This window comes from Mustela erminea, chromosome 3 (genome assembly GCF_009829155.1).
Source record: "Mustela erminea isolate mMusErm1 chromosome 3, mMusErm1.Pri, whole genome shotgun sequence".
Lineage (NCBI taxonomy): Eukaryota > Metazoa > Chordata > Mammalia > Carnivora > Mustelidae > Mustela > Mustela erminea.
Window position 1 is genome coordinate 86,239,847 of NC_045616.1, and position 19,347 is coordinate 86,259,193.

The 19,347-nt window shown below is 43.9% G+C and overlaps 3 protein-coding genes across 3 annotated transcripts; all 3 read right to left on the bottom strand.

Moving 5' to 3' along the window:
- Positions 1-3,689: 3,689 nt before the first annotated feature.
- PCDHB8 (protocadherin beta 8) lies at positions 3,690-7,209 on the bottom strand. Its single transcript, XM_032336448.1, has one exon. The coding sequence runs from the start codon at positions 7,041-7,043 to the stop codon at positions 4,662-4,664; it is 2,382 nt and encodes a 793-aa protein (XP_032192339.1). The 5' UTR covers positions 7,044-7,209; the 3' UTR covers positions 3,690-4,661.
- A 2,679-nt stretch (positions 7,210-9,888) lies between these two features.
- PCDHB7 (protocadherin beta 7) lies at positions 9,889-12,919 on the bottom strand. Its single transcript, XM_032336447.1, has one exon. It carries the CDS (start codon positions 12,690-12,692, stop codon positions 10,305-10,307), a length of 2,388 nt encoding a protein of 795 aa, XP_032192338.1. The 5' UTR covers positions 12,693-12,919; the 3' UTR covers positions 9,889-10,304.
- A 2,815-nt stretch (positions 12,920-15,734) lies between these two features.
- On the bottom strand, positions 15,735-18,949 carry LOC116586441 (protocadherin beta-17-like). The gene has a single exon (XM_032336442.1). It carries the CDS (start codon positions 18,701-18,703, stop codon positions 16,307-16,309), a length of 2,397 nt encoding a protein of 798 aa, XP_032192333.1. The 5' UTR covers positions 18,704-18,949; the 3' UTR covers positions 15,735-16,306.
- Between the last annotated feature and the right edge of the window lie 398 nt (positions 18,950-19,347).

Genomic DNA, 19,347 nt, shown 5'->3' on the forward strand with positions numbered 1-19,347 from the left:
AGGCAGCTGCTCAACCAACTGAGTCACCCAGGCGTCCCAGGTCTGTCATTCTTTTGGATGATTCTTCTTCTTCTTCTGAATTGGATTCATTTTTTTAAATGACAAGAATAATTTGTTATATTCCTTTTTAAAAAGCTTTAATGAGATATAATTCACATACCATACATTTCATTCATTTAAAGTGTACAATTCAGTGGCTTTTAGTGTATTCAGGGTAGTATATCCATCATCATAGTCAATTTTATTTTTTAAAAAGGTTTTATTTATTTGAGAGAGAGCACACACAAGCGGGGGTAGGTGGGCTTGGGAGGGGCAGAGGGAGAAGCAGCCCTGCTAGGCTCCATCCCAGGACTCTGGGGTCATGACCTGAGCCAAAGGCTTATGCTTAACCAGCTGAGCTACCCCCGCAACACACCAGAGTCAATTTTAGAACACTTTCATCACCCCACAAAATCCATACACTTTAACTATCCCCCTATTCCACTATCCCTCCTGTGCTAAGCCCTAATCAACAATTAATTGTCCTTCAGAGACAGAGGCCTGAGCCCTAATCAATAACTTTGTAGACTTCCTTATTCTCGACTTTCATATGAATGGAATAATATGTGGAATTTTGTTACCAGGTTCTTTCATTTAGCATGTTTTCAAGGTTCATCCAAGTTATAGCAAGTATCAGAACTTCATTCCTTTCTATGGATGAATAATATCCCATTGTATGATATATCACATTTTGATTATCCATTCATCTGTTGATCGATATTTGGGTTGTTTCCACCTTTGGGTTCTTCAGAGTAAAACTGCTACGATCATATACAAATGTTTACATGGACATAAATTTTCATTTCTCTGGGAGTAGAACTGCTAATTCATATGGTAGCTCTGTATTTTCCAAAGCGGCTGTACCATTTTCATTCCCACCAATAATCTATCAGCATTCCAGTTTTTCCACATCCTCCCAACACTTGTTATCTGACTTGTTTAAAAAGATTTTAGTTATTTGTTTGTTTGTTTGTTTAGAGACAGCACACACATGCACACTTGTGCATGAGCTAGGGCAAGGGCAGAAGGAGAGGGAGAGAGAGAATCACAAGCAACTCCGCTGAGTGTGGAGCCTGAGCAGGGCTCCATCTCACCACCCTGAGATCATGACCTGAGCTGAAATCAAGAGTCTGACCAAACTACCCAGGCACTCCATTTGACTGATCCACCAAGGCACCCCATGTCTTTTTGATTCTAGTTGGTATGAAGTAGTATCTCATTATGATTTTGATTTGCATTTCTCTGATGACTACTGGTATTGAACTTATTGTCCATTTGCATCTCTTCCTTAGAGAGACATCTATTCATATATTTGTCCACTTTAAAACTGGGTTATTTCCATTTTCATAATTGAGTTGTAAGAATTCTTTTGTGTATTCTAGATACAAGTCCTTCAAGATTGCACTCATTTGCTCAGGTTTTACATTTTTATAATTTGGATCTAACTGCAGTAAGGGTCATATCTTTCAATGCAGAATTTTTCTTAATGTTAAATTCTTTGGGGTTAAAGCATCTAATCAATGAACCCTAACCTCCTGTTATAAAGGCTTTATTTGTCTTCCTTTGGCCACCAGTTATACTGCTAGACTGGATAATTTTCTCCCAAGCAGACAGTCTGTGGTAGGGAAGAATAATGGCCATCCACTCAGACATCCTAATTCCCCAGATCTGTAAATATGTATCTTACATGGCAAAAGAGCATTAATAGATGTAATTAAGTAGAGGATCTTATGAAGGGAAGATTATCCTCCGGGTGAGACAAACTTTTCCTGGCTATGGTCAGAGGGAATTATGAATATGGAAGAATTGGTTTAAGAGAAACAATGTTGGGTGCCTGGATGGCTCAGTTGACCTTCAGATCAGGTCATGATCCCAGGGTCCTGGGATTGAGCCCCACTTCAGGCTCCATTTCTCCCTTTCTCTCTGCCACTTCCCCTCTTGTGGTCTTCTGGGCTCTCTCTTGTCAAAATATAGACATAAAAATACATAGAATATTTTTTTTAAAAAGTGAGAGAGATACAATGTTGTTGGCTTTGAGGATGGATGAAAGGGGCTATGAGCAAAGTAATGCAGGCAGCATATACAAGCTGGAAAAGAAAAAAATGGATTCTTATCTTGAGCCACCAGAAAGATACGCACTCTTGCCAACACTTTGATTTAAACCAGTAACACCCATATCAGACACCTAAAAAACTGTAAGGTAATACTTTTTTTGTTATTTTAAGCAACTATGTTTGTAGTAATTTTTATAGCAGCAATGGGAAACTAACACACACACAAGAATGGATATCCATGCATCCAACAGCTGTCTCTACAACAATTTATCACTCTACAGGAACAGTACGATCACAGCATTTGCTGGAAAAATGTCTGATTCAGTCTTGGTGAATCATCCTTTCAGAATAAAGTCATTAATGACCCCCTAAATCCCTTTCCAACATAATTTTTGAGGAGTTTCCAAAGACATGTGGTTAATTTTAACAGAAAGTAGCTAAAGCCTATCCATTTCATTCCTAATAAATTCCCAGATTCTCTAAATTATTTAGTGAAAAAATTCCTCCACACTATTGCCTATACTTTTCTGAAAGTAGTCTTTTCACTTAAAATTAATACTAGAAGTATCAATTACTTCCAAACAATAGTGTGCTAAAATGAATACAGTATATTTAATTTGAATAAGGTACTTAGAAAAAAATGTATATAGTAAAGTGAATTTCCACTTCCTAAGGAAAATGAAAAATTAGGATTAACAGAAAACAGACTGAAGACATAGTACAAGAAATTCAAGAAATGTAACCATAGATTAATTCTATTCCTCATTCAGGGCATTCATATCTGCAATAATGAATGTGATATGCTGAAAAGATAAAAGAAAATTATCAGACTGTTTTGCTCCTAATGAAGATTAATTGTGTTGTCTGACCCAGCATATTTAAGTCAGTGCTTCTATAAGAAGTTTGGATCTACTGGTCCAGAGTAATGTTTTGCTCTAGAGTAAAGGAACAAGTACAAATTGTGCACTCAAAGTTACATTTCTGCATAGGAGTTCAGTTCATGGAATAGATGAATTTCATTTTCCTTAGTTAAAAAGACAATGCTACCTGCCTGCCATTATAACACATGAATTAAGAACTGAAGCGTTATATTCAAATAGAATATATTTCAAATTTTTCCTTTCATTACTTTAGAATTGTTAGCAAGTTACTAATCTTTCTAAACTTCAGTTTTCTCATGTGTAAAAGAGGGTACTATGCCAACTCCCCTGGCATAGAATTAAATAATGAAAGTAAAGCACTGTACTCTACTACTTTTTTTGTTCTCTACTTTTAACTAATTTAGAAACCAAGAACAAGAGCTTGAAATGATCAGTTTTATCAAACTATACACTTAATATCTGTGCATTTTACTATATTGAATAACATTTTAATTAAAAACCTTACTGTTAAAGCTTTAGGATTGGAATCCACTGGAGGTAGCTCAAAATCTAAAATGATGGTGGGTTAATGAGATAGAAGTTCCTTTATTTCTCAAGTAAAAAAAAAAAGCTCAGAAGTACGTACTCAGGGATGATATGATGACTCCGTAATACCAGAGATCCTCATCTCTTTTAAGTTTATTCTATACTGACTTGTCTTTGTACATTTCTCTTTTAAGTTTATTCTATACTGACTTGTCTTTGTACATTATTTCCATCCTTAGTATTGCTTTATGGACCAACAAGGTTAATTGTGTTCCAGCTATGACTTACACATTCCTGGCTATAAGGGGCAGTTAGAGAAAGACTTCTCTAACTGAATAGCCTTCTTGGAAGTCTCCTACAACATATGTATATACATTCCATTGGCAATAAACTAGTCAAATACTCCATTCCACTGTCAAGGTAAGAAAATGTATTCTTTTGAATAAACATACTAATGCCCTACATGAAATTTGGGACCAGTTATTAAGGAAGAAAGGATCAATGGATTTGGGTGGCCACTGCATTTTCTTTCACACATGCTCAATATTTCACAGAAAAAGTCAATTTTACTACTATGCTATTTCATGTCACTGGATAAATATAATGTAGATACTTCTCCTGTTAACAGCAACGGCACTAAATGGAAGGCAATAAAATAATTACATTAAATTAACACTAGTATATTAATGAAAGGAAGCACAATTAGTATATTTTAAAAGAAAACAATTATCAGAGTGAAGAGCTATGAGAGCAGAATAAAGCAAGAACCAGATTCTCACTGTACCAGGTATTTCCTCGCCCATTAGGCACACTTCGTGTTAGTGTCTTACTGCTCTTATTTACCTAACGATTTAAAATAAAAATTTAAGGAAACACAATTGATCACATAGAATTAATTTTCCGCTGCTTTCCTAATCTATTCCAAAGCTATTCCACAAGAATTTGACAACTACTGACTTCATAAGTGTTTTGAGAGCAAAATTAGGACCATGCATCTTCTTATACTAATGAAAAAAGGATACTTTTTTTCTTTTCAAAAACAAAGGGGTAATATAAGAAAATTTGCAGGCAGTGAGATTTAAAAATTCTTAATAGGTTGCCAGAAAATTCATACCTTGAATTTACCAATTTTAAATATCTGTAATAGGAAAAAAAAATACAGTCACTGAATACTAAAACCAAAGTTGGGGTTTTCTTCTGCTGGCCCAGGGGAGTGGCTCTGGAAATTGGGCATGATCGGCTTGAGGAACTTGAACTCGCCGGTCCCAGATCCTCCCCTCAGACACACCTCATACTGGTAGCTGTGGGAAAGGGTCCCCGCGCCGCTGACGTCTACCAGGTGGCCCGGAAACGGACCCTCGGGCACCGAGCAGCCGCCCCCCGACGCCGCCCGCCTCCTCCTGCACAGCCGCACCGCCACGAACACCAGCACCGAGAACAGGAAGAGCGACGACACGGACGCCAAGGCCACCACCAGGTAGACGGTGAGCGGGTCGGCGCGGGCCTCGGCCGCCGCCACGTCCGGCAGCGGCAGGTAGGGCTGCGAGAAGCCGTCCACCAGCAGCACGTGCAGCGTGACGCTGGCCGACAGCGGCGGCTCGCCGTGGTCCCGGACCAGCACCAGCAGCCTGTGCTTGACGGCGTCGCGCTCGCTCAGCGGCCGCGCCGTGCGCACCTCGCCGTTGTGCGCCCACACGCTGAACAGCCCGGGCTCCGTGGCCTTGAGCAGCTGGTACGACAGCCAGGCGTTCTGGCCCGAGTCGCCGTCCACCGCCACCACCTTGGCCACCAGGTAGCCCGCCTCGGCCGCCCGCGGCACCAGCTCGGTGCAGGGCGCCGAGCCGTTCTGCAGCGGGTACAGCACGAACGGCGCGTTGTCGTTGGCGTCCGCCACCAGCACGCGCACCAGCGCCTGGCTGCTGAGCGCCGGCGAGCCGCGGTCGGCCGCGCCCACGCGGAACTCGAACGCCTGCAGCGCCTCGAAATCCAGCGACCTGAGCGCGAACAGCTGCCCATTGTCCGCGTTGATGGACACCAGCGAGCCCAGCGGCAGCTGCGGGTCGTGGGGCGGCAGCAGCGAGTAGGTGACCTGGGCGTTGGCGCCCGAGTCTCTGTCGGTGGCGCTCACGCTGCCGATGTGCAGGGCGGGGCTGTTGTTCTCGCGGACGCGCAGGGTGTAGGTCGTCTGGCTGAAGGTCGGGGCGTTGTCGTTGACGTCGGACACGGTCACCGTGAGGTTGAGCTGGGTTTTCAGCCTGGGGGTCCCCAAGTCAGTGAACGTGATGGTGATGTTGTATTCTGCTCTGCTCTCTCTGTCCAGCGGTCCCTCTGTTACTAGGGTGTAAAAATTTTCCAAGGAAGATTTCAGTAGAAAGGGTAGATCGTCCTGAATAGAGCAATTTATTTTCCCATTTTCTTCTGAATCAAGATCTGAAACACTGAGAACTGCAACGACAGCTTCAGGCGAGTTCTCAGGTATGTGTCTAGTAAACGCAGACAGGGTGACTTCTGGGACATTGTCGTTCACATCCGTAACTTGAATCAGAACGGTGCATTTTCCAGAAAGGCTGCCGCCATCTCTGGCTTCTATATTGACCTCATAGAACTGTATTCTTTCGAAATCAAGTTGTTTTTTCAATCGAATTTCTCCTGTCTCAGGGTGGATCTCAAAGGTTTCGCAAATCTCCTCAGAAGCTTGGAAAAGTGAATAGAAAATTTCTCCATTGACTCCTGTGTCTACATCTGTAGCAGAGACTGTGACAATCAGGAAGCCAATGGGACTGTCCTCAGGAATCTGCACCCTGTATAGAGGCTGCTCAAATTCAGGGGCATTATCGTTGATGTCCACGACTTCGATGTAGATCTGAGCGATGCCAGACCTCGGTGGAGAGCCACCATCCTGAGCTGTAAGGGTTAACCTGAGCTCAGATTCCTGCTCCCGATCTAGCACTTTGTCCAGCACCAGTTCAGGATATTTGCTGCCATCGCTGCGATTGCGGGTAAGGACCCGAAAGTAGGAATTGGGGCTAATTACATAGTTCTTAATATTATTTCGGCCCACGTCCACATCCTGAGCGTTCTTCAGTGGAAATGTAGTTCCAGGTGGACTGCTCTCTGGTATTTTTAGCAACATATCTCGGTCTATGAATACTGGGGAATGGTCATTGATATCTATTACTTGTAACTCAGCTTGAAAAAACTCTAAGGGATTTTCTAGCAATACCTGGAAACGCAGCACACACGGGTCTGTGTGACCACACAATTCCTCCCGGTCCAGTTTTTCACCTAGCAACAAATCTCCAGTTTCCTGATCAAGAAGCAAATGTAGTTTGTTCCCTTTGGAAATGACCCTAGCTCCCCGCTTGGAGAGATCCCTCTGACCCAGACCCAGGTCCTTTGCTAAATTGGTTACAAATGACCGCCCTTCAGTTTCCTCCACCACAGAATAGCGCCTAGGTTCCAAACCCGCCTGAGATAAGCCCAATAGGAGAAAGAATAAAAGGACTTGCCTTTGTCTGCAAATGAACTTCCCGCTGGTCTCCATTGTTCTTGTCCTGTAAAGCCTCCCAGGAGGGTGGTTCTGCAGAACTGTAAAGACTTCAGAATCCAAGATTGTGGCTCCTTCCCAAGATACCTCGGAAATATTCCAGGGAGTGGTCCTATCAGAGGACTTAGTCCTGCCAGCCCTCCTCCCCTGGCCTCCAAGCTTCCCGTGGCCCGTGGCCTCCAAGCTTCCCGTGGGTTTCCAGGTTCCGCTGCGTAGTTTTGCCTGTTAATGGAGCTTGCAGCTGCAGCGCTGGTTTGTACCTTCTTATCCTGCAGCGCCACCAGGCGTCGTCATAGGATCTTACATTTTCTGGGATGAAAACTGATGCAGTATTCCTAACTCTTGCCTGTGTATACTATATGGAGCCTTACCTTTACTATTCCCATACTTTATGGTGTAGACAATTGTCTGAGGGCCACACAAGAGAAAAAAGCACTACTAGGGACTTTCTACTTTTCTCCTTTCAGCAAAAAGAAAATATCTATGTAACAGCCTACCTGAGAGAATATTTTCAGAAAATTCTTTAAAATATACAGTTAGAGTCATATAAAAAACTTCCAGAGTTACATACTTGTATTGCCATGAACTATGGGAATAATTAGTAGCTATGAACTTTGGACAAATTATTTAACCTCCGTCTCAGTTTCCTTATCTGTAAGGTGGACATATCCACCACATTAGGCTACAGTGATTTTCCCCACCTTACAGATGAGGAACAGAGACAGATATTAACCTTGCGCATGCGCGTGCGCACACACACACACACACACACACACACACACACACCAGGCATGTATATTTGTTGCCCTCAGGTAGCAGAGTTTACATGCATCCATTGCCATGACTAGAACACCCAAGATTCATGTGGTAGAATGCATGGGCAGGATTATTCAGATAGAAGTTATCGTGTCAAATGATGAAACTAGGAAAGGTTGGAGAGTTTTTTAATAGAGCTATCACCTCTAACTGCAGTGGTGATTCTGTATCTCCGAAGGACGTCCTAATTTTGTTTACTCCTCTTCTTACAGTGTCATTTGTAAAAAAAAAAAAATTGTTATTATGAGAAATCCAAAAGAAGAATAGTATGATGAATCTCCAGATACTCATAACTAGCTTCAACAATTACCAATATTATGCCATAATTGCCCACTTTATCTGTCCATCATTTTCCCAACTCAAACTAAGTTTTCACCCATAAATACTTCATTATACATCTCCAACTTTTAATGATTTAAAATCCCAACTACAGTGTCATTCCCCAAACCAAGAAATTAGGTTAACATTATTTAATATCCACCTAGATTCAAATTTCTCCAGTTCTTTCAAAGTTGTTATGGTTGTTTGAATAAAGACCCAAACAAGAACCACCAAGCATTGCATTTGCTTAGTATGTGTCTTAATTTCTTTCATCGTGTAAAATTCCCTACTCACTTTTCCCCTTTCATTGATTTATTGGAAAAACTGGATAATTTTATCTTGACACTATGAAAACAATTTAAGATTTTACTTTAAGATTTTACTATGAGGGTTTTTTCTTTTGCCCTGAGACTATATCCCAATAGTAATTCACAGTAGTAGTACTATTTTAAGAGTTACCAGTACTTTACTTATAATACATTCAGAATACAGTTATATAAAAACTATTTGGATAACTGTTAAAGAAAAAGCAGTGACAGATTATTATAACAAACAAAGCTTCTCCTTAACTCTTCAGAATCTCTAAGCAATTTGATAATTTGTTTCTTTAATATGACATATTTAAACTATTCTTTTCTTATACCTTCCTGATTCAGCACTGCAGTATATTGAATAGGAAAGTTTTTAAAGATAAACTTTACAATTAAGGAAGGAAAATATATTTCAGTAGTAGGTAGGGTCCACTGTAGAATTACTGCAATGTGAGAAAAAATAAACTAATAAAGCAATCAAAATTATGTATTGTTTCTAATAAGGACCATTAAATTTTCTGTGAAATGAAGGTCATATGTTCATATAACAAGGAGAAAGCACAGATTGATCTTCCAATAGCTTCTTACTTTAGATTTGGTCAGATCACAGATTTAATAATAATAGTTGAATAATGGATCCAGAAAAGGTGGATTGTTGGTTTATAATAACATATAACCACAGACCACTATATACATTATTATTTCAAAAGCAGGAAAGACTGAACAGGAATATTAACATGATAAGATTTCCTCTCCTTAATCAGGAAGAAACTTGCCAGGTAATATCTAATGACAGAAAACAATATAGCATCATAGCAAGTTATCAGAGTCAGACAGATCTAGGAGAGTTGCTTAGCTCTACCATTTATTAGTTGGTGACCCTAATGAATTCACTGGACCTCTCCACAGAAGTCTATTTGTTCATTTCTTTTTTTTCTTTTTTATTTTTTTTAAAGATTTTATTTATTTATTTGACAGACAGAGATCCCGAGTAGGCAGAGAGGCAGGCAGAGAGAGAGAGAGAGGAGGAAGCAGGCTCCCCGATGAGCAGAGAGCCCGATGTGGGGCTTGATTCCAGGACCCTGGGATCATTACCTGGGCTGAAGGCAGAGGTTTTAACCCACTGAGCCACCCAGGTGCCCCTATTTGCTCGTTTCTAAAAATATCCCATAGGTTTACTTCTAGGATTAAAAGAGTTAACAGTGTATGATGCACAAAAGTGCTTTTTTAAAAGCTTTAAAAGATACTTTACAAACTATAATTCTATTTTTAAAAGATTTTATTTTTTATTATTTGTCTGGGAACTCAAGCAGGGGAAACGGCAGGAAGAGAGAGAATCAGGCTCCCCACTAAGCAAGGAGCCCAATTCCAGGCTCAATTCCAGGACCCTGGGATCATGACCTGAGCCAAAGGCAAACGCTTAACCAACTGAGCCACCCAGGCATCCTAACATCCTATGGTTCTAAAACTAAGAATAGGTATAGTACAGCATTACAACTACAAAAAAAAAATGAGTAGCAATAAACTTTAAAGACAAAACCAACTTAAAAGATCTCAAACAATATTTATCATGTAATACATTGCAAACAATGCATAATTGTTTGAGATAAACTACAAAACATACATTCCATGCTTTGTGGAAGCTTCCTAGGGCTAAGGCAGGATCCGTTTCTCTGCGAAAAAAATTGTTCTAGGGCTTTAACGATGTTAGAAATAATATGAAAGCAATTCTGTACAGGTAACTCAGGATGAATTTCATAATTAAAATATACTTAAAGACACAATACGGGCATTTATTTTTCATCCTTTATCAGAAACCCAAATCATTCTGACGTGATGGATATTCATCCACTTCCCTTCCTATGCTCTGAAACTGCAGATTAGGGACAATGGGTTTGAGGAACTTGAATTCACCGGTCCCAGAGCCTCCCCTCAGACACACCTCATACTGGTAGCTGTGGGAAAGGGTCCCCGCGCCGCTGACGTCCACCAGGTGGCCCGGAAACGGACCCTCGGGCACCGAGCAGCCGCCCCCCGACGCCGCCCGCCTCCTCCTGCACAGCCGCACCGCCACGAACACCAGCACCGAGAACAGGAAGAGCGACGACACGGACGCCAAGGCCACCACCAGGTAGACGGTGAGCGGGTCGGCGCGGGCCTCGGCCGCCGCCGCGTCCGGCAGCGGCAGGTAGGGCTGCGAGAAGCCGTCCACCAGCAGCACGTGCAGCGTGACGCTGGCCGACAGCGGCGGCTCGCCGTGGTCCCGGACCAGCACCAGCAGCCTGTGCTTGACGGCGTCGCGCTCGCTCAGCGGCCGCGCAGTGCGCACCTCGCCGTTGTGCGCCCACACGCCGAACAGCCCGGGCTCCGTGGCCTTGAGCAGCTGGTACGACAGCCAGGCGTTCTGGCCCGAGTCGCCGTCCACCGCCACCACCTTGGCCACCAGGTAGCCCGCCTCGGCCGCCCGCGGCACCAGCTCGGTGCAGGGCGCCGAGCCGTTCTGCAGCGGGTACAGCACGAACGGCGCGTTGTCGTTGGCGTCCGCCACCAGCACGCGCACCAGCGCCTGGCTGCTGAGCGCCGGCGAGCCGCGGTCGGCCGCGCCCACGCGGAACTCGAACGCCTGCAGCGCCTCGAAATCCAGCGACCTGAGCGCGAACAGCTGCCCGTTGTCCGCGTTGATGGACACCAGCGAGCTCAGCGGCAGCTGCGGGTCGTGGGGCGGCAGCAGCGAGTAGGTGACCTGGGCGTTGGCGCCCGAGTCTCTGTCGGTGGCGCTCACGCTGCCGATGTGCAGGGCGGGGCTGTTGTTCTCGCGGACGCGCAGGGTGTAGGTCGTCTGGCTGAAGGTCGGGGCGTTGTCGTTGACGTCGGACACGGTCACCGTGAGGTTGTGCTGGGTTTTCAGCCTGGGGGTCCCCAGGTCGGTGACCGTGATGGTGATGTTGTACTCGGCCTGGCTCTCTCTGTCTAGGGGTCTCTCTGTTACCAAGGTGTAGAAATTCTCTACTGATGGCTTCAGGACGAAGGGGAGATGGTCTTGGATGGAGCACACCATCTTTGCATTGTTCCCTGAATCTCTGTCTCTAATCCTAAAAACAGCGACTACTGTCTCTGGTGAGTTTTCTGCGATTGGGCTAGTAAGTGATGACATAAGCAGTTCTGGTGGATTATCGTTTATATCTGTTACATGGACCACCACAGTACATTTTCCAGAAAGCCCTCCACCATCTTTGGCCTGAATAGTTAATGTATAAGTTTGTATTGCCTCGTAGTTCAATTCGGCTTTAAGATGAAGATTGCCAGATGTTGAATTGATTCGAAACGTTTTGAGAGTTCTTTCAGTAGCGTAAAAGAATGCATAGACGATTTCTCCATTACTTCCGGTATCTAAATCTCTAGCTGACACAGTGACAACCAGGGAACCAACAGGGCTGTTCTCAGGCACCTGGACCTTGTAAAGCGACTCTACAAATTCAGGGACGTTGTCATTTATGTCCAAAACCAGGATGTGTATGAGGGTGGTTCCGGATCTGGGCGGAGAGCCGCCATCGAAGGCGGTGAGGGTTAAATGCAGCTCAGGAACCTCTTCACGATCCAGCACTTTATCCAGCACCAATTCGGAATAAACATTCCCTTCCCCATTATCATGGACATTAATATGGAAATAAACATTGGAGCTGATGGTGTAGTTCCTCAGGTTGTTGATTCCAACATCTGAATCCTGTGCACTTTCTAGGAGAAATGTTGCCCCTGGAGTGGTACTTTCTAATATGTTCAAGGTAATCTCTCTATCTAGAAATACTGGAGAATGATCGTTGATGTCTCTGACCCATAGTTCAGCACGGAAAATCTGAAAAGGCTTTTCAAGTAACAACTGGAAAGGCAACACACATGGCTCTGTGGGGCCACACAGTTCCTCTCGGTCTAATTTCTCATTTAGAAGTAAATCACCAGTAAGCGGATTGAGTAGTAAAAATCCTGTGGTCTCATCTGAAACAATTCTACATCCCCGAGCTGACAGTTCCCCCGCCCCTAACCCCAGATCAATTGCTAGGTTGGCCAGAAAGGTCCCTCTCTCCGTTTCCTCTGCCACAAAATACCGAAGAGGTTCTGCGCCAGCCCAAGACACTCCCAGAAACACACAAAGAAGTAACACTTGCCTTTTCTGCAATGCGTGCACCACTCTGGCCTTCATTCTTTGTTTAAGCAATCTTTCAAAATCACGTTCACTCGGCCTCAAGCAGCTCTCAGAAATGGCAGAAACCGAATCCTTAGAAATGAGCTGGATAATAGCAATGGTCGTGGGGAGGAGTCCCACTTTTTCCTAACCCCATCACCAGCGTCTCCTTTCCTCTACTTTTCTCGTCTGGCCAGCTTTTCCTCTGAACATTGTAATTTGTAACGTCCTTTGTGCGGGTGTTTCCCCCTCTTTTTAGCCAGCAGCGCCATCTTGCGTTTTGTGGATGTTATTCACGTTTTCAAGAATAGAACAAAAAGATGGCCGGTTAAAGGAACTGCAACAGGAGTGATTTTTTTTTTTTTCTTACCCCCAAGGGTCTTTGCGGTTTTATTACATCTTTTCCCTCAAACGGTTAAGGTAATGTTAGTAGTTTACATTGGTTTTTCCCTCTGAATATTTCATTGCTCCATTTTAAGGGATACCCCAGGGCTACACCCACCCACCCACCCCCCCCCCCACACGCGCGCGCACACACACACATACACACATATATAAATGTTTATACAGTATATATTAAGAAACATAAAGTAGCTATCTCTCCCCAACTCCAGGAAAATATATAGAAGCCCCCCTGATGTCAAGTAGAGCAAAAGAAAAAGAAAAGATGTCTGGGAAACTGTAGCTACAGATTGGTCCTCATGTGTGTTTACATTTTCGATATGCATATGTTGAGTTGTGAGAAACATCAACCTTGGTTTGCAGTGATTCCCTACTGATTTATAGCAATTCATGGGTCCTAGCTGAAACCAATGAAAATACATTATGAAGAATGAAACAAGCAACCTAGGCTTTGAGGACATCCTACAAATAAAAGTTCAAGGGCAGTCAACCATATGAGTCACACAAAGAAACAAAGATAACATGCACGAGAATAATACAGCAGAAACAGACCCACACAAACTTCAGCTTTTAAAACTTCAGATTTAAAAACCAATTATGCTTACCATACATAAGTAAATAAATGACATACTTGAACACTTGCATAAACAGACTGAAAAGGTACACTGACTTTAAAACGTAAAAGGTCTAGGGGCTCAGTCCGGTAAGTGTCTGCCTACAGCTAGGGTCATGATCCTGGGATCTTGGGATGGAGCACCCTGTAGGGCTCCCTGCTCAGTGAGGAGCCTGCTTCTCCTTCCCTCTTCCTCTGCCGCTCCCCCTGCTTGTGCTCTCTCTCTCTCAAATTAATAAAAACTTCACAAAAATGAAAGGTCTAAACAATTATGAGGATTATCCTTTAAAATACACTGTAAATACTATAAACATCGATAAAGTATTATATATAACAAAAAGCATAAAGTGAGGTGAAGAGAGGATGGAGGATGTCTAAGAATGTTTCTTTCCTCATTTTTAAAAAAGATTTTTATTTATTTGACAGAGAGAGAGAGAGATCACAAGTAGGCAGAGAGAGTGGGGGAAGCAGGCTCCCCAGTGAGCAGAGAGCCCAATGCGATGGGGGACTCAATTCCAGAGCTCAATCCCAGGACCCTGAGATCATGACTGGAGCTGAAGGCAGAGGCTTAATCCACTGAGTCACCCAGGGGCCCCTCTTTGCTCATTTTTAAGCAAGCAGTTAACTGATGCTAATATCTTAATATGCATCAATTCTTGTTTTTTTTTTACCTTATAGGAATTATTTATCTAAGCTTAAGCAGGATCTATAGTTTCATATAATTTTGCTTTACTACATTCAAGTAAAACATGACAGTTTTAACTATGAATCTACCAATTTATTACAGATTCATTTTATGAAATTATTTTCACTTATTAACTTATTCTTGTATGCATTCATAGAAATATTTTAAGGATATTGACTTAAAAATTATTTGATTGCTGAAATACTGATATTAATTTCCCATGTTTTCCAGTATGGAGTTTCCTCAAAAAGTGGTGGGTCCACCACTGCACTACTGGCATTTACCCAAAGCATACAAAAATATAGTTTTGAAGAGGTACATGCCCGCAGTGTTTGTAGCATCAATAGGCAAACTATGGAATGAGCCCAAATGTGCATCAGCTGATGAATGGATAAAGAAGATGTAGGCTATATTTAGAGTGGACTATTACTCAGTCATCAAAAAGAATGAATTCTTGCCATTTGCAACGATGTGGATGGAGCTAGAGTGTATTATTCTAAGTGAAATAAGTCAGAGAAAGACAAATACCATATGATTTCTCTCATATATGGAATTTAAGAAACAAAACAGATGAACATATGAGAGGGGGAAAAGAGAGGGAAACAAACCATAAAAGTCTCTTCATGATAGAGGAGGTGGGTGAGAGATAGGCTAAATGGGAGATGGGCATTAAGGATGGCACTTGTTATGATGAACACTGGGTGTTATATGTAAGTGATGAATCACTAAATTCTTCAAAAAACAATATTGTATGTTAACTAACTAGACTTAATTTTTTAAGATTGTATTTATTTATTTGACACAGAGAGAGATCACATGTAGGCAGAGCAGCAGGCAGAGATAGAGGAGGAAGCAGGCTTCCCACTGAGCAAAGAGCCTAATGTAGGGTCTGAGATCATGACCTGAACTGAAGGCAAAGGCTTAACCCACTGAGCCACCCAGGCTCCCCAACTAACTAGACTTTAAATAAAAATTTGAAAAAGAAAAAAAATACTTTGTTTTCTGTTCACATTGAATGTATTTGAATCATGTGACTATATTTTTTATATATATATATATATATATATAAAGAATGAGAATCATAATTTACATACCCAAGCCATTTGTTATGAAAAAGTAATCACCAGTCTACTAATATCTTTTCTACTTTTTCTATTTAACAGGGATTGAATTCTTTTTTTAATTTTTGAGCACTCCTGAAATGAAACTTTATTTTTTTAAGATTTTATTTTATTTATTTGACAGAGAGAGATCACAAGTAGGCAGAGAGGCAGGCAGAGAGGGGGAAGCAGGCTCCCCACTGAGAAGAGAGCCTGATGTGGGGCTCGATCCCAGGACCCTGAGATCATGACCTGACCCGAAGGCAGAGGCTTAACCGACTGAGCCTCGCAGGCGCCCATCAAAGATACAAATTTTTAAAGAAAATACTCAACTTAGAAAACATCCACATAAAATACTAGTTCCTTTGAGGAAAGATTATAGTGTTTTCAAAACAACATTAGAGAAATCCAACCATTTCCAAGGTAACAAAAATTGTTGTATAGATGAGAAGTATTTTAAAAACTGAAAGCCACCAGTTACAGGACATTATGTTGATAATAAAAAAAACACAATTCTTGTGGTCCTAAGAAGCTATCAGTGAACAAGCTCAAACATCAGGAATCTGAAAATATTTCCTGACCCCCTAAACTGAGAAACACCATTTCTCCACCATTGTATGAACATGCAAAATGTGACTTGGCTAAAAACTACAACAGCAAAAACAACAAACACCTGGAGATTCAGAATGTAAAATACTTCAACAAGCTGAAATAACTGTAAATACAATAATTATTAATGTATGAAAATGTAGCTCTTTATGTGAATGAACCAGTTAGGAACTAATAATGCATTAGTTAATATTACCATTTATCTCCTCTTAAAGTCAGATGCCTAACTGAACCCAAAATGATTTCTCAAGTGAGAGTTTTCCTCCTTGCCCCTATCAGCCCCTTCACCCACGAAGTTGGGGATAATGGGTTTGAGGAACTTGAACTCGCCGGTCCCAGATCCTCCCCTCAGACACACCTCATACTGGTAGCTGTGGGACAGGGTCCCCGCGCCGCTGACGTCCACCAGGTGGCCCGGAAACGGACCCTCGGGCACCGAGCAGCCGCCCCCCGACGCCGCCCGCCTCCTCCTGCACAGCCGCACCGCCACGAACACCAGCACCGAGAACAGGAAGAGCGACGACACGGACGCCAAGGCCACCACCAGGTAGACGGTGAGCGGGTCGGCGCGGGCCTCGGCCGCCGCCGCGTCCGGCAGCGGCAGGTAGGGCTGCGAGAAGCCGTCCACCAGCAGCACGTGCAGCGTGACGCTGGCCGACAGCGGCGGCTCGCCGTGGTCCCGGACCAGCACCAGCAGCCTGTGCTTGACGGCGTCGCGCTCGCTCAGCGGCCGCGCAGTGCGCACCTCGCCGTTGTGCGCCCACACGCCGAACAGCCCGGGCTCCGTGGCCTTGAGCAGCTGGTACGACAGCCAGGCGTTCTGGCCCGAGTCGCCGTCCACCGCCACCACCTTGGCCACCAGGTAGCCCGCCTCGGCCGCCCGCGGCACCAGCTCGGTGCAGGGCGCCGAGCCGTTCTGCAGCGGGTACAGCACGAACGGCGCGTTGTCGTTGGCGTCCGCCACCAGCACGCGCACCAGCGCCTGGCTGCTGAGCGCCGGCGAGCCGCGGTCGGCCGCGCCCACGCGGAACTCGAACGCCTGCAGCGCCTCGAAATCCAGCGACCTGAGCGCGAACAGCTGCCCGTTGTCCGCGTTGATGGACACCAGCGAGCCCAGCGGCAGCTGCGGGTCGTGGGGCGGCAGCAGCGAGTAGGTGACCTGGGCGTTGGCGCCCGAGTCTCTGTCGGTGGCGCTCACGCTGCCGATGTGCAGGGCGGGGCTGTTGTTCTCGCGGACGCGCAGGGTGTAGGTCGTCTGGCTGAAGGTCGGGGCGTTGTCGTTGACGTCGGACACGGTCACCGTGAGGTTGTGCTGAGTTTTCAGCCTGGGGGTCCCCAGGTCGGTGACGGTGATGGTGATGTTGTACTCTGCCTGGCTCTCTCTATCCAGCGCTCCTTCAGTTACCAAGGTGTAGAAGTTTTCTACAGTAAGTTTCAGAAGGAAGGGGAGATGGTCTTGGATGGAACACTGCGTTTTGCCATTTTCCCCAGAGTCTGGATCTGAAATTCCAAAAATAGCCACCACCATGTCAGGGGTGTTTTCTGGGATATCACTGGTGAATACTGACATAGTCAGTTCCGGAGTGTTGTCGTTTACATCCATCACTTCTAAGGCTATAGAGCATTTTCCTGATAGTCCCCCACCATCTGAGGCCTCAATTTCCATACGATAAGATTGAATTTCTTCAAAATCCAACATTTTTTTCAATCGAATTTCCCCTGTGACTGAGTTTATTTCAAAGGCCTGAATCACTTGATTTGAGGATTGGAAAAATGAGTAGGAGAGTTCTCCGTGGGTCCCAGCATCTAAATCTCTAGCAGTCACAGTAATGACAAGGGAGCCTATAGGGCTGTTTTCTGGCAATTTCACCTCATAGAGCAGCTGGGCAAATTCAGGAGCATTATCATTTATGTCCAAGATTAGGATGAGAACCTGAGAAGTCCCAGTCCTAGGCGGCGACCCACCATCCATGGCCGTGAGCGTTAACCTGAGCTCTGACTGCTCCTCCCGGTCCAGCGCTTTGTCCAGCACCAGCTCAGGGTATCTCCTGCCATCGCTGTGATTTCGAGTGAAAAGGTGAAAATGGGAGTTGGTGCTAATGGTGTAGTTCTGAACTGTGTTACTGCCCACGTCTAAATCTTGAGCTATTTTCAAAGGAAATGCAGTCCCTGGATGACTGCTTTCTGAGATTTTCAGGAGGATTTCATTTTCCAGGAATTCTGGAGCATGGTCATTTACATCTTGCAGCTGTAGTTCACCTTGAATAAACTGCACTGGGCTTTTTAGTAATACCTGGAAATGCAGTATACATGGATCTGTGTCACCGCACAACTCTTCCCGGTCCAATTTTTCTTTTAACAGCAAATTCCCACTCTTCTGCTCCAGCTGCAAATACTGTTGATTCCCTTTGGAAAGAATTCGAGCACCCCGCGCGTCCAGCTCCCCTAAGCTAAGCCCCAGATCTTTAGCGAGGTTGGTCACAAAGGAGCCGCTTTCCCTCTCCTCTAGAACTGAATACTTAATGGTCGTACTCCCCACTTCCCACAGTATTAACAGTATTAGGATAATAATGGCGGTCACTTGCCTTTTCTGTGGCGCTTTGGGTAGCGGTGACTCCATTGTTCCTCGGGGTCCAAAAGATGCAGTAGTTAATCACAAAATAATTACTGTGCAGCCAACTCTGCTATCTTGATTCAATAATCTTGAGTTAGCTCCTAACATTGACGGACATGGAGATAGTGGCCTCCCTGTAACCTACTATCCCCCAATAGTGTAAAACGTTTCCTTTTCAAGTAGCTAGAAACCGCTGTTACCAAGTCTGCAGAGATAGTTTTTCACTTTCTTAGCCTGCAGCGCCACCAAGCGTCCTGCCTTACAACTTCAGTTTTTGTTTTTTTGGTTGGGGGTTTTGTTTTTCATTTCAAAGCATCAAGCAACAGTTAAAACAAATAGGAAGCCTTTTGGATTGTAAACTCTCTTCCACTCCATTGTGCAGTATTCTTCAGGTAACTAACAATATTTGTGAGAGCAACAGTAATACTTACCTATCCATATCTATATTCATCTTCCTTAAAGGTACAAGTTCAGTAAACAAAACTCTGCCCAAGACAAATTCATTTATTCATTTAACCAGTATATCTCTATGCAGGCATTTTTCCAGCTTCTGGGGATAAAATGGTAAGTTAAATAAAATTTCTTGCTCTTGCGTCCCTACACTGAATTACAAAAATACTAATTTGCTGTACTGTGTTAGAAACTAAGAA

Excerpts from the sequence above, each read along its gene's own strand:
- PCDHB8 (XM_032336448.1), bottom strand. The coding sequence starts at position 7,043 with ATGGAGACCAGCGGGAAGTTCATTTGCAGACAAAGGCAAGTCCTTTTA.
- PCDHB7 (XM_032336447.1), bottom strand. The coding sequence starts at position 12,692 with ATGAAGGCCAGAGTGGTGCACGCATTGCAGAAAAGGCAAGTGTTACTT.
- LOC116586441 (XM_032336442.1), bottom strand. The coding sequence starts at position 18,703 with ATGGAGTCACCGCTACCCAAAGCGCCACAGAAAAGGCAAGTGACCGCC.